The 14,916-nt window shown below is 32.9% G+C and overlaps 1 protein-coding gene across 1 annotated transcript; it reads right to left on the bottom strand.

Moving 5' to 3' along the window:
- Positions 1-13,005: 13,005 nt before the first annotated feature.
- On the bottom strand, positions 13,006-13,969 carry LOC107152473 (TGFB induced factor homeobox 2 like X-linked). Its single transcript, XM_015497976.1, has 2 exons — positions 13,844-13,969; positions 13,006-13,755 (listed from the first exon to the last, which is right to left on the bottom strand). The coding sequence occupies exons 1-2, from the start codon at positions 13,967-13,969 to the stop codon at positions 13,006-13,008; spliced, it is 876 nt and encodes a 291-aa protein (XP_015353462.1).
- Between the last annotated feature and the right edge of the window lie 947 nt (positions 13,970-14,916).

Genomic DNA, 14,916 nt, shown 5'->3' with positions numbered 1-14,916 from the left:
AAAATTAAAGGAGAAAATAATTTCACAATTACTGAGTATTTGGAAACTCTTCCCTCAGAACATTACAGAATTACATATAATAAATAAATAAAGACATAGGAGCTTCAAATAACAATATCAACAATCTTGATCTAATTAATTTGTATATAACACTATATTTAACAATTGGAGAACACAACTTCTTTTCAGTATGCATTTTACACTCAACCAAATAGAACATATATTAGACCATAAATAAGTATTAATCTAAAAACAAAATCATACAAAGTATTTTTAGTGACCACCATGGAATTTAATAAGAAATCAATAACAGTAAGTTAACTACACATCTAGAAGTTGAATGACACTCTGAAATAATTTACAGATTAAAGATAAAATCACAATGAAAAGTATTAAAATTTTATATTGGATGTTGTTGAAAATATAACATTAATATTTTTGGGAAGCATAAAGTGTACTTACAAAAAACATATAGTTTTAAATGGTTACATTAAAAAAGTTTTACAACTATTGTCCTAAGATTACACATTAAAAATGTGAAAAAGACAAGCAAACTGAACCCAAAACTAATAGGAAAATTAAAATGATAAGCAGGAAAAGTGAATAACATAAATATCAAGTGCTAAACAAATTTAGCAAAGTCAGTTCATTTTATGAAAATGAACTGCAAATATCTCAAAAAGAATAGTCAAGGGAAAAAGAGAATACTGGTCATCTATATCATAAATTAAAGAGTATTATCATTATATATTATAAGAATAGATGAGATTACTATGAAAAATAATGCTAAAGAATTTACAACTAACAGTTATAGTTCTTGAAAATTGTAACCTACTAATATTAACAATAGAAGAACCCTAAAATCTGAATAGCTGTGTGTTTTTCTTAAGAAGTGAAATAATTAATAGAACAATACCAAAATTATTGGCAAAGATGATTTCACTGCTGATTTTTTCAAACATTCAGAAACAATGACTGATATTACTCAAACATTTTTCAAACAATATTAAAATATTGGATATCACCATTCAACTTATTTTCAGGCCAGTGGAGCCCTAATTCCAAACTCCAGTAATAAAGATATTATGATATTTATGTGGTGCTGAGTATTGAACCCAGTGCCTCACACTTACACAGTAAGCTCTCTACCACTGAGCTATCACAGCCCTGTCTCAAACATTAAAAATAATAAAATAAAATCTGAGGATATGACTCAGTGAATAAGTCCCCCTGGGTTCAATCTCTGGTACAAAAAAGAGAGAAAGAAAAAAGAAAAAGAAAAAGTACATTTGAAAATATTCAAATACATTTTAATACAATTTTGATGTGATTATAAAAACTCTTACGTCACTATAAAAGATGGTGAATTTATTCAATTTGGTGAAGGCCATCTATGAAAAAACCTATAGCTGAAATCATAATAGGAAAATGAAACTTTTCTTTCTGAAATTGGTCTGAAGACAAGGATTCTGGCTTACACCTATTTTTTCCAACATTGTTCTGAAGGTACTATACATTGCATTAAGGCAATTAAAAGAAAGAAAGAAGGTAAGTCTTGAAATAAAATAAATGACTCTGTCTCTATTTTAGCTGATTGTATACATCGAAAATTTCAAAGAATCTATAGAATGAGTTTTAGAACGATGAAAGGAATTCCCCAAGGCTTCAGGATATAATAAAAAAATAAACCATTTCCAAACATTCTAGCAGCAAACTATTGGATTATATTTTAATCTCACTTTCTAATTGTTATTTACAGTGGTGTGAAAACAAATACTTTAGAATAAATAAGAGTTGTAAACACCTTCTATATGGAATATATCAAAATTTTTCTGAAAGAAATTTAACAGTACTTAAATAAATAGAGTACTAAATTCCTTGATTGGAAGTCTCACTATTGTTAATATGGGAATTTTCCACAAATTGATATGTAGGTTTAGCATGATACATGATCACAATCAAAAATCACAGAAGGCTTTAAGAAATTGGTAATATTCCTTGAAAATTTTTATGAAAATATATAGCAACTAAAATAAACAAAATGATTTTTAGAAATGCAAACACAATTGCAGGATTTACCTCACCTGATTTATAGACTTTGTGCCACCAGAATAATCAAAAGTCTTTGGTATGGGGATAAAAAATAAAAGACACATATAAAAATATAAGAGAAGGCAATCCAGTAATAGAAATATGCAACGGGTCAATTTTGTTTTTTAATAATAATTTTTTAGCTCATTATAGTCAAAACATATGAACAGCATGAATAATATTAATGTGATACTATACTTTTTTTCAGACTAAACCTTTGATTCCCACTGTATATTTTGCACTTTTAAATTCACACTATTTTGATTCATTTTAATTCATTTTAATTCAGACTAGCCACATTACAAGTGCTCTATTAGGCACATAAGATTAGTGAGTCATATTCAAAAAGGCAGATCTAGATAAAGAATGCTTGAAAACACATTTTTCCTCAATACATAGGATGTCTATTTGCATATGCATGTATTAGAAAAATTCTCTTCTATAATCATGAATAGTTCTTCATAAGTGGAGGACAAACTTAGATCAAAGAAAGAGAAAATCAAATTGTAAATCATCAAATATTTATTTAGAAGGAATTTAATATGAGGCAGTCTTAGGTGGCAGCAAGAGAAGGTTCATTTCTATACTTGCAAAGTACATACATCTAATCATTTATACCATGAAAGGGGGAAGAAAAAAAAACTGTGTTGATGGTGTTTTAAGCCACCTGGTTGTTATCTCAATCTATTTTTTTACTTAAAAGGACTGTTTGGGCTACCTATAATCTCATCAACATTCCTAAGGCATTATGTTCTGGATAACAGTAAATATCTTATTCCCATTGTCACTGTGTCCCACAGCTCACTATGTTTGTTGTCATATACACAGAACATATTTTTGTAAAAGCTGTGTTATCAGTGTAAACAAATAAAATGTCAGAGAACACTTACATATGTTCTTATTACCCTATGAGATTTCCCCCCTATACAAAATATTAGTTATACTTATTAGTTTCTTTTTTGTTGTTGTGGTGCTGGGGATTGAACCCAGGACTTTGTGCATGTGAGGCAAGCACTCTACCAACTGAGCTATATCCCCAATCCTATCTTTCCTTTTATAGATTCATTACCTTTCATATCTCTGTGATATGTTCTGCCATCCCACTATCATGTTTGCCATAAACATGGTACAGCAATATATACCTCCTACTGCTCTTAATTGCCTGGAGAACCACGAAAAATTCAGTGGGATTAAAGAATTAAAATTAAATGGAAGCACAAACACATAATGTGTCTCATAGCTGCTGTATCAATTTTATCAGATTTCACAGAGGTTTAAGTTGTCAAGAACTCTTTATTATATATTTTCCAGAATTTGATGACATTAGATTATTCTATTCTAACAAAAATAATGCAATAGAAAAAAGTACATATTCAATAGGTTCTGTATATTTATAATAAATGATTCCTACTTATCATTTGTTCAGATATCAAAAAAGGATTTAAATGGAAGCAAGACAGGTAAATTTAACATTTAGAGGGAAAGAGATTTTCTATGTTTTCTGAACTTATGTAATTCATCAATCTAGTAGTTACTACCTAAGTACTTAATTTTTTCCATTTCCTTACCCATTTTTAATAAACATAAAACAACTTTTTGTAGAAGGGGAGTAGGACAACAATTGATTCTATTTACTTGTCATATGTTTTGTTCATATTCAAAAATTTTATTTTATTTTTAATGCCTGTGATAAAGCTGTTCTGGGTGTTATATAACCATTAACATGACCTGCAAGATCCATGTGTTAAAATCTCAACTTGCAATATGACTATATTTGGAAATGGACCCTTTAAAGTAGTAATTAAGGTTAAATGAAGTCAACATGTTGGGACCAAAGTCCAATATAACTAATGTCCTTATAAGAACAGAGACACCATGTATAAGCAAGAAAACGAAAGGCCCATGGAAAAAATTTCAATGAGGCAAGTACCTACAAGCCAAGCAGAACTGCCTCAGGAAAAATAAAGAAAACGAAAATGAAAACCACCATAATGACACCTTGATGTTGGAATTCCCACCTCCAGACTGTGATAAAATAAATTTTCATAGTTTAAGCCACCCAGTATTTGGCATTTTTTACGGAAGTTCTGGAAGAATAATACATAATGCACTGTAAGAGGACCAAACATATTATGTGCCACCTTCCCATTGCAGAGTGTGACTTGGCCTACCTTAGTTAATAACCCTTGTTCACCCTTGAAAATCAAACCAAACACTGTTTTTCACCTAACCTGTGAGAAGCCATCAATGTAATATAATTGGATTCCACGAAATCAAGCACTTAGCTAGGCTTCCTTCATTGAAATAAATGGCAAAATTTTTCTCGTAATCAGAGAAAATTATTATTTTATTTTAAACCATACTGTCTACAATAAAAAATTAGAAAAAAATAAAAAAAATAAAATAAACCATACTGTCTGATACTTACAGTAACATTATCCAGTATTCTTCCCATTGTCGAGGATATTAATAAATTTAATCTGTTTAGAAGTATAATATAAAAAATATTGTTGAAGTTTTAACTATGCACTAACCTAGAGCAAAATTATATGATCTCTTTGTGGGGGCACTGTGAAAAGAACAAATAATGAGGTATGTATTTACTTCCTAGGCAAAGAAGTTCACCCACCCAGAGAAATAGCTAATTTTTTAGTGCCTTGATGTGATTGCCACATCCAGCTGCCTAAATTTCATATTGGGCTCAGAGATTAGGTTTTGCTGATTAACTCAAAGTGACCAACTTAATTTGTATGATTCTGAGGTAAAAAAAAAATGCCAACTTTTAAAATACAGCTTAAAACATAACTATAAAGCAGGCCATTTACTCAATTCTACTGATTATACTTCCTTTTTATAATGATTAAATAAAACAATATGTGATTATTATTACGGTTATCAATTATTAAAAATTTCCTGTTATCCATAATTTCAAGTGCCTTTGAATTTCATGTACATGATATTAAATCAGGAGACCTGATTTCCTACTATTTATTTCATATGGTGCTGTATCTGATCTACTCTCTACCTTTTGGCAAACTATGTTATAAACAAATAAATACATATTAGTACTCACAACTGCATTATACTCAAGATTCTTTTTAGTAGATACTTTGCATTTTAATTAATTTATATGGTTGTTTCTTCTACATCAAAAATTTGTTTAATAGCATAATGCAGAAGATAATCTTATCTATGTATTCCCAAGGTTTTGGGGCTACAAAATAAATTAATATGCTAGGGTTCTGATAAGAAATTGTCACAGGCTACATGGTTTAAATAACAAATATATAATGTCTCATAGTTCTGGAGCCTAGATTCTCAGACCACAATGTCAGAAGGCATAATGTCAGAAGGGCTGATTTCATCTGAAGCCTGTCTTCCCTGGCATTTAGATGGTCATCTTCTCCCTGTGTGTACCCATTCTCATTCTCTCTCTCTCTCCTCTCTCTTTCTCTCTCTCTCTCTCTCTTTCTTTGTGGGTCTGTGTTTTAATCTCTTTAAAAAAAACACCAGTCATTTTGGTTAAGAGATGGCCCCAATGACCCTATTTTAAATTAATTACATTATTAACAATCCTCCAAATATGATCATATTCTATGATACTAGCAGTTAAGATTATAACATGACTTTTAGGGACACATAATCCTGCCCATAATAGGGAGTTATTTTCCTCATGTTATGACTAAGACTGGAAGACAGAGGTAAAGCCAATAGTGACAGTATTCATTTAAAAAGACTGAAACTTTCTTTTGAACTTTTGAGTGTACTCACAAGAATCAGAACATGTAAATATTTTCAACATATTTTATGGATACAAAATCATTTCTTGGAAAAATGTGTTTTTTTACTACATTCTTTCTAATAAGGCAACTAACAGGATTGTGGGTTGTGTCAATAATATAGTGCTTGTCATTGTCAGGTTACACATTTTAGAATTTTGATGTAATTATATAATTTATACATGCTGTATTAATTGAGTTAATTATATTCCTCAGCTAGATATACATTAAAATGATTTCTGATTGGAGAAATCCATGCATATCTAGATGTTTCAATGATCCATATTTTAGATGCAGTTTAATTTCAACATCCCGTTATGGACATAAACTAATGAAGAAGCTATGTATCAAAATGTTGGAATAACAATAGAATAATTCCTTATGTTCTCTGTATGTATGCATGCATTTATTTATTTCCATCTTTGGATCAGAGATACAATATGGAAGTCTGATATAAAAGTAAAAATAACTGTTTCATTAAATTCTGGTAGTTTAGCTTAGCTACCAGCTATGTTCCAAAAAACACCAAGAACATAAGTACACCAGTATATGATGATGATTTTTAATATGCTTTTGGTTATTTACAATGAAGAAACAACATAATTTTAAGACATTCTGAAGTTAGTTACTTACTTATTTATTTATGGTACTAAGTGTTGAAACCAGGGGCACTCTAACACTAAGCTACATCCACAGCCATTTTTAAATTTTGTATCTTATAATACGTTCTTGCTAAGTTGTAGAGACTGGCCTCTAATTTGCAGTCTTTCCACTTCAGACTACTAAATCACTGGGATAACAGGGTTGTGCTTCTGATCCCAGCTCAAAGTTTATTAATTTAACTGTATTCATTTTTTCTTATTTAAAAAGTTCAGGTCAAGCCTTTCTCTGATGACTCTGTGAAACATTTGACTGCTAGAATTGACAAAACAGCAAATATGTCCATAATATAGTACTTTTTGCAAGGGTTTAGAGACTGAATTTCATAAATTAACATTGCCATTTGAAAGCAGTTTTTTACTCATTTGAATGTATTTAGAAATGTTCTTGGCTCACTACTTCTCTGTATGATAAATGTTTGTGATATTAGCTTTCTCCAGAACATACAGAAGATTATCTTATGATATTTACTTATTTATGTAACCTATTGTAGCAATAGGCACTAGAAGGACTTCTGTGGTATGCCTCAGTGGCCTTGTTATTCATAAACCCATCCCCATATTTTTATGGCCTGATGACAATAAAATTGTTTTTTAGAGATTACTTTTTCTTCATTCCCCATAAATGAGCCACAGCAGAATAAAATGGAATACTTTTACCAGATCATTTTAAAATACAAGGGGAAAAATGTGATTGCCAATATATATGTTGCTGATATACTCTTAAAAACATCTTGAGACTTGAGGTGTTTAAAAAGAAAATAAACATTCTTCCACTAAAAATCCCTGCATAGACTGGATATAATGATCACTGCATATTTATAAAATCAGACTCTTTCTAATGATTGCAAAATGATTCTGCTCTAAACTGGAATGGAACTTATACATACATTGGAATTTCTAGGTCTTACAATGCTTTCTCTTGTGATAGCATAAATTTTGTATTTGTAGGGATGGAATTTCTGTACAACAAGAAGAAAATAGGCATCACACAGAGATCATCCATGATGTACCCTGTCACAGCAGTAGCTCTTTCACACAACATATGGCAACAGAATTACCTTTGTACTACCCAACTGAGGGATATAATTTATCCAGTCTGAAGAACTGTTGTGACAGGTAATACATTCAATGCTGCACATGTTTTGCATTTAAATACAGAGGCTAAATATTCACAAGAGTGAACTCTAACAATGAAGTTTTGTTGTTGTTACTAAAAATGAGGTTTTCATTTTATGGCAGAAATATCATTTTATGATACCATCCCAAATAGCTAAAAATGATTGAAGTAGTCTTGTCTGTGATGGACAATAGGGAGAAACAACATTAACTTTGTTAATTCAAAACAACTGAGATTTATAGACCATCTATTTCATTACCCTCATAATGAATTTAACTTCTTTTGATGTTGGAATGTCAATGGATGAAACATGTTTGACTCTTAAGTACAATGATAGTTAAGTTAGAAGTATAAGGCAAGATTTACCAGGGGCACATATTTACAAATAGGTAATTAAATCTGATAGGAATTTTCCTGAAAAGCTATACATTTTCCCTAAATTATGATATGGAAGAGTTGATTTAATGCATGCACAATTTATGTTTAATATATTTTAAAACTAAATTTTCTTATTTTTTGTATCCAGTCAATTGGTCATTAGATAAAATCTTGATCCTTTTATTTTAGGTACTTTCAAAATTATGTAATATTTATTAGTACAAATAACAATGTTCTGAGATGCATATAGGTTCACAATAGCTGCTTATAGAGACTCTTGGTCCTTTAAAATCCAGATATATTTGGTTGGAATCTTTGTAATCATTTTGCTTATTAGAGGTCAAACTTTTCTTATGAAACATCCATTATAAGTAAAATTCTACTGTGTACTGTATCAATTGAGCTTTTTTTTTTCAGTGAAGATTCTGCTAACACACTGCATTGACTTGGAAGTAAATTTTGTCCTCTTGTTGGATTCTTGGATTCTTTCTAACACACACACAAACACACACACACACACACACACACACACACACACATTACTGTTCCTGAGATTAACAGATTCTACTTAATATGTGATTGACAGAGTAGGATATAGAACTCATAAGTTCATCTAAAATATTTATCAACTGTTTACTTCAGACTTGTGTAAACTTTCCCAATTTAGTAAAATATTTTGTTATTTTCAATTTTAGATTTTTATTTTCTTCAACAATCTCATAAGCATATTGTGCAAAACTCAATGATTAGTGAACACTCAAAAAAACTGAGGATATCTTAATTTCACAATGAAAGTTTATATCATGCTGCAGAGTTAACTAATGATCATATAAGCACTTTTATGTCTTTTATAAAAATTATCACCAATTGCAATACTTTATTTAACTTGCTCTTACATTATATTCTAAAAAGCTAAGAAAAAACACATGCACGATATAGTTAAGACTCTCTTTAGTATAACAAGGAAAAAGTTTTAGCATTTTCAAAATAATAGTAACAGTAATAAAAAAATTTCATATATAAACCAAGACATTCACTAATCTCTACTCAGGGTTTTAATATCTAAGACTTCCCTGTTCTATTAAATGAATGATCATCTTATAAAGAACAATTATCTGTTACACATGGGTATGATAAGAGACTGCAGGTTGCAACATATAGAATATCTAGTAGAAAAACACTGGTCACTTGCTGTTATTATTTTTTGTACTATAAAATAAATACAAATTAATATAAAATTAAAAGTTCCAAGTATTATCAGTATCATTGAGCTAGTAAGAACAAAAGTAAAACATTGTTGAAACTGAAAATGGGTTCAAAATAGGTTCAACTAAGGGAGCTATAGAACATAATTATTCCATCTCCAATTTGCATTTAAAGTGTTACGGGACACTCTTGATTGGACTTACAGGCTATACAATAGGCAAAAGTACCCTGTGAAAGATCCTGTTGACCACATGGATTTCATCCTCAATGGTTTCAGCCAGTGAAATTTACTTTTCTTTTAAAATTGATATTGGCTTAGTCATTAATTGTGGGGATAAGTGCATGGAGTACTGCATATGTGGCATATGTAAAGGGCACCTGTGTGGCAAACCACTTACCCAGTAGGCACAGCCCTGGGCATAAGACTACATGTTGAGGTCCTAGCGCTTGCTCCACAGTCAGCTCCTTGATTGGTCGCTGCAAGGACAGCTGGCCAGAAATTGTATTGGTGGCTGCCTATAACCTGCTTAGCTACTGCCCGAGTATATGTACATGGTAACTATGCAATAAAATCAGACCTGCTTCCAGCTTGGTCTCCAGAGGTCTTGATTTGTGACTCTGCATCCACACTCTCCTCTACCCTGTTCTGTGGATCTCCTCACTGGACGAGAGGGAGCACACACAATTTATAATTTTTGAAGACCAAGTTTTAGTGTGTTCCACATCATGAAGGTCTAAAATACACAGTGATTATTCATAACTACTTAACCAAAAATAGTTGTATGCCCTTTTTTTTGAAAAAAACAAAAACACCATACTCTACCTTCAATTTACTTTTTGCCTACTCCAAAGGATATCACCTCTTTGCAACAATATGGGAATCAGTGGCTAAATCTGTTTCCTTGCCCTTTATTATCCTTATTTTACCTCGTTGAATTGGAAAATTCAAAATGCCTAGGCCAAATTTTCAACAATAAACAAATAAACAAAGAATTATTTTCCAAAAAGAATGACAACACAAGTGTGTGGTAACTGAAATATAATAGTTGATAAAAACTAAAACAGGTCAAATAAGAGAGCAGGGACATACTGAATTTTTTTTTAAAAATGCAACATCCCTTTCTAATTTTAATATGACATTTGTGGAGTATATATTGATGAGTCTCACTTCAACACCATCAGAAAGAGACAGAGAAGGGAGGATGACTGAACAGAGCAACCTTATTCATAATCACATCTTCTTTTTATTAGCCACCTGGTAGACTTTCCATTCACCCAAAATTTCTCCAGATTTCTCTCACTCCAAAGATATCAAAAATCGACCTTTCTCAAAAAAAATAATCCAATCAATTTTTTTTTTCTTCACACTACCTTTACGTTTTCAATTCTATAAAACCATGGTATTAGCAACAAAATCTTTTCTCTATTAAGCTTCACACAGTTTTTAAAGTCAATAACATGTTATTAGTGGTGCTGATGATGTAATTCAGGACCTTGTGCATGCTAGAGTTATCACTGAGCTCTAAACCCACCCCATTTGAGATGATTTAAAATGTAGTTTCCTTAGAAGTTATCTCCACTTCAAATTGAAGTAGATTAAAGTTTACTATGCTTTATTCAAAGAAAAGTGCCAGCACAGAGAAGTTGAAACTGCAGAATGGTTAAAGCTTGAGGAATGGCAAATACAGTGTCTCATTGTTATATATGAATAATATTAATGAAAAACATTTGTTTGACAAAAACATCAACAATAAAAGTTATTCCCTACATAAGTATCAATTTAAGCACTAAAGAAAAAATAATTTCTCCCCCATGTATGCAGCACAACGAAAGCAAAATTCCCCCATGTTCTAACCGCACAATGCAGATAAAACTAGAATACAATGGTATTGCATGATCCATTACAAAGTACACAATTGAAAAAGAAAAATGCCACTTTCATCCTAACATATTACTCTTAGAACAGGTTAAACAATAATCACTCTACAATAATCCAACTGGATTTAGCCTCCAGAGAAAAGGTAGAAAAGTTTTGACAGGAAGAAACTTCATTTTCCAGACTCCAGCACTAAGGTTGCAATAAGTGGTTCATTTCCAACTGAGCCAGAGATAAACTTGAGTACCAAGACCTGTCAGACATAAAATTTAAAGGACATTGTGGTAAGGGTTCAAGAGTATGTGCATAGGTTAATCTTAAAAACTGACCACCCACATAATAAGCTTCATGTCCTTGAATAAGAACCTTCTATCCCTCCATATGCAGAAAATGGTTCAACCCAGGGACAAAGAAAGAAATGGTATGGGAGCTTCCTTGAGTGGATAGAGACCCTCCCTCAATAATGTTATAATGAATATTCTTCCTGCAAAATCCCTCTGAATTCATATGCACCTTAGAAACTTGAACTTCTTACTATTTGAGTCAATTTCGAGAATAGCAGTGTGATAAATGTGGGCCTGTTTTCTTCTTGGTATCATGGAAACCAATATCCAGAGTAATATACTTTGACTGTTGTTTCTTAAGATGCTTAAAGAAGGTAAGTCACCTCATATTAAGAATTGTCTCTAATTAGAGAGAAATATAAAAAAACAGAGCCTAGAAATAGAGACCAAAACAATCTATTTTACTTCAGGGAAGGAGAAAAAATTGAGGCTAGCATTCAATTTCCACTCAGATTCCTCAGGTTTTAGCTCCCTAAAATCACAGAAGCTAAGTTAACTCCGTCTGAAGAAATAACTTTCAAGTCTTATTGAAACTGTGCCTGCACTTGACACATAAGAAAAAGCTGCCTTAACAAGACAACAGGATTATTTCTATATGGAAAGGACTGAAGCATTTTATATTTACACCAAATCCTACCAATTCAAAAATTTTAATAGGAAAATGCATTAAAAAGGTAAAAATTTAAAATAAAAGATAATAGAATACCTGAGTATACTTTCGTTGCCAACATATTTTTCTTTCTTTTTAAATTACCTTCCTCTGATTTTTTTTCAAGTGAATTTGTTGTTACCATTTTGTAGTGATGCATATAAATAAAACTAATAAAAATTATTTTCTAAAACCAACTTACTAAACAACAACCACTAGCATTTGGAATTGTCTTTACTACAAATCTGTCACTGGTACCCCAGAAAAAAATTTACCATTATTTGTAAAATGTTTAGGAATCCCATCTACTTTGGCTGTCACATTCATCCCCTTGCAGAGACTAAGTATTCCTTAAAATAAACTGTATGAAGAGAATGTAAGAGTTGAAAGTTTCACACAAAAAAATTCAACATTAAAATGAGGCCAGTGGTATAGTAGCCATCTTTTATAGATACTTTTCTATCATTTATGCTAATAAATAAGGAAGGTTACAGAGAAAGGGAGAAAGAGAGGTGATTTAGTATTTGGCCGTATCACTGGGATGGAAAAATTGTAGCTAGAAAAACAAAATATCCTCTGAAGTTTCAGCATGGTGTCTAATCTCAGATGTCATTAGTCTGATTGTCTGAAGAGTATAAATCCAGCAGGAAGATGAAGACAGAACTTTGCTGAAATGTAAATCATGATGGCTAGTGTCTTCCATGTAAAAATACTGAAATATCTGCAAAATTCAGTTACAATATCTAACAACGGCTTTCATAAAAGTTCTGGAAGAAAACATGTCACTATAAAAGAAAAACATTTGAGTTAGTTGGGATGAGCATAAATGAACCTACCACAGTAGACAAGAGACTACCTGGGGTTATTTTTTGTTGTTGTTCGTGTTTTTTTGGCAGGCGGCGATCATGGATCCAGCTCCTGCTTCTTCTGCAGCTCCATTTCAGCTGCCTTTTGTACAGCTGCATCTACCAGCAAGTGGAAGCTGCTGAAATCCTCGTACTCCTCTGGCCACACAGATTCAGAAGAAAAGGACTCACTAGTGGAAATCTTGACCTTTTTCTTTGGCTGGGCATTTAGGATTAGCTTCTGCCTTGGGACAAACTCCGGATCTGTAAGCCTCTCTTCTGACTCCTGGCCTACTGGCAGCAGGGACTCAGGCAAGCATTGTACCTTGTCTGGAAGTTTGGCCCCTGACTTGACCTGCACAAAATGATCAGTGCTCTGCTGTTGGGCTTCATCGACGGCCTTGTCTTTAAGGTGGTTAGGGTCGTTTACATCCTGTTGAAGCATTTCCGGGAGAACGCGTCTGCGGGCATTTATGAACCAGTTTGAAATCTGAAGAAATGATAAATTAGTTTGCTCTGACAGCATTTGTTTCTCTGCCTCTGAAGGATAGGCCTTAAACCGGTGCTCATAGAGCCAGTCGCGGAGAATCTTCACGGACTCTGATGGCAGGTACCCTTTCCGTTGCCTCTTGCTCTCTGTTGAGGTTAGAACCTTGTCTGTACTACTGTTAGGTTTCGATGTGATTGAGGTTTCTTGGACCTGGCCTTGGATTTCCGATGGGCTACCCTCGGCGGCCTCCATGTTCTTGAGGACTGTGTTCACAATCTCTGGAAAGTCTGGAAAGGCTAAGGTAGGATTAATGTAGGTCTGGCAGATCCATAAGAAAAGGCATGAACAGTTTTCTAACGGGAAGTCTCACCCGTTGCTTCCCAGGGAGATGAACTGAGTTGCTAACCGCACAATCTACAGGCTCTGTGACGTCACATCCCCTAAACGCATTACGTGCACTGCCCCTCCCCTCCATTTCCTGGTTCACCCTCGTGCCACTGTTCGGTTTTTTTCCATAGTTTCCAATGCGCATGTTTTCACCCGAGGAGTTGGGAGCTCTTTGGAGTTGTATTTCTCTCCTCCAGTTTTTGTTCTCTGAAGAAATCTGTTTTTCTAGTTAAGTCCATTGTTTTCTTTCATTTTGATTTTACTTTCCATGTTCAAAGACAATCTTAAGAATAACTTTAACTACACTTTTGCACCCTACTATAGTGATTTTTCTTCTCTATGACCTTGAAATCTGTGACTTTGTCATGACATCATTGTGGCTTTTGGGTCATGATAGCCAACAGAAATTAAGTAACCAAGAGAAATTGTTTTTGTTGTTAGAAACGTGGAGCACTATAGGTTTTTAGAAATAACTAATTGCAGACATTACAGATTGAATTGATTTAAATTTAACCCCCACAGGTAATCTTCAGTGACTACATCCCCAGAGCTTTTTTTCCTTTTGGTACTAGGGATTGAACCCAGGGGCGCTCAACCACTGAGCCACATCCACAGCTCCTTTTATTTTTTAGTTTGAGACAGGATCCCTAAGTTCCTGAGGCTGGCTTTGAATTTGTAAACCTCAGGCCTCATCTCCCTACTGCTGGGATTACATGTGTGCCACTGCGCCTAGATATCAAATTTTTGAGGCAGAATCTAAGTTAGTTGCCCAGACTGGCCTCAAACTTGCAATCTTCCTACTTCAGCCTACCACTTCAGCCTACCCAGTTGCTGAGATTATGTGCCTCTACCATTGCACCAAGACAAATATTTTCTTGATATTTCAAGTACATGGAACTCACCCCCCCCCCATGTTAGATGAAGCTAATATGTAAATTGTGACTTGAAATAAGCCAAAATTAGTGGTGTGGTTACTGAGCTCTATTACATTTGAAAATAAAAGTTGTCAAGGAGGGCACATTTTTTTCCTTCAAATTTAAATTATCTAGATAATTATTACCAGCTATTGTACATATTGAAACAAATTGAAGA

Source organism: Marmota marmota, unplaced genomic scaffold (genome assembly GCF_001458135.2).
Source record: "Marmota marmota marmota unplaced genomic scaffold, marMar, whole genome shotgun sequence".
Lineage (NCBI taxonomy): Eukaryota > Metazoa > Chordata > Mammalia > Rodentia > Sciuridae > Marmota > Marmota marmota.
The sequence above is the reverse complement of the archived record's forward strand: the minus strand, read 5'-3'. Positions and strand labels throughout refer to the sequence as shown.

What these genes read in the sequence shown, in the direction of transcription:
- LOC107152473 (XM_015497976.1), bottom strand. Translation starts at nt 13,969, where the DNA reads ATGCGCATTGGAAACTATGGAAAAAAACCGAACAGTGGCACGAGGGTG. An exon ending in CAGAGCCTGTAGATTGTGCG is followed by an intron (nt 13,756 to 13,843) that starts GTTAGCAACTCA and finishes TGGATCTGCCAG; the next exon opens with ACCTACATTAATCCTACCTT.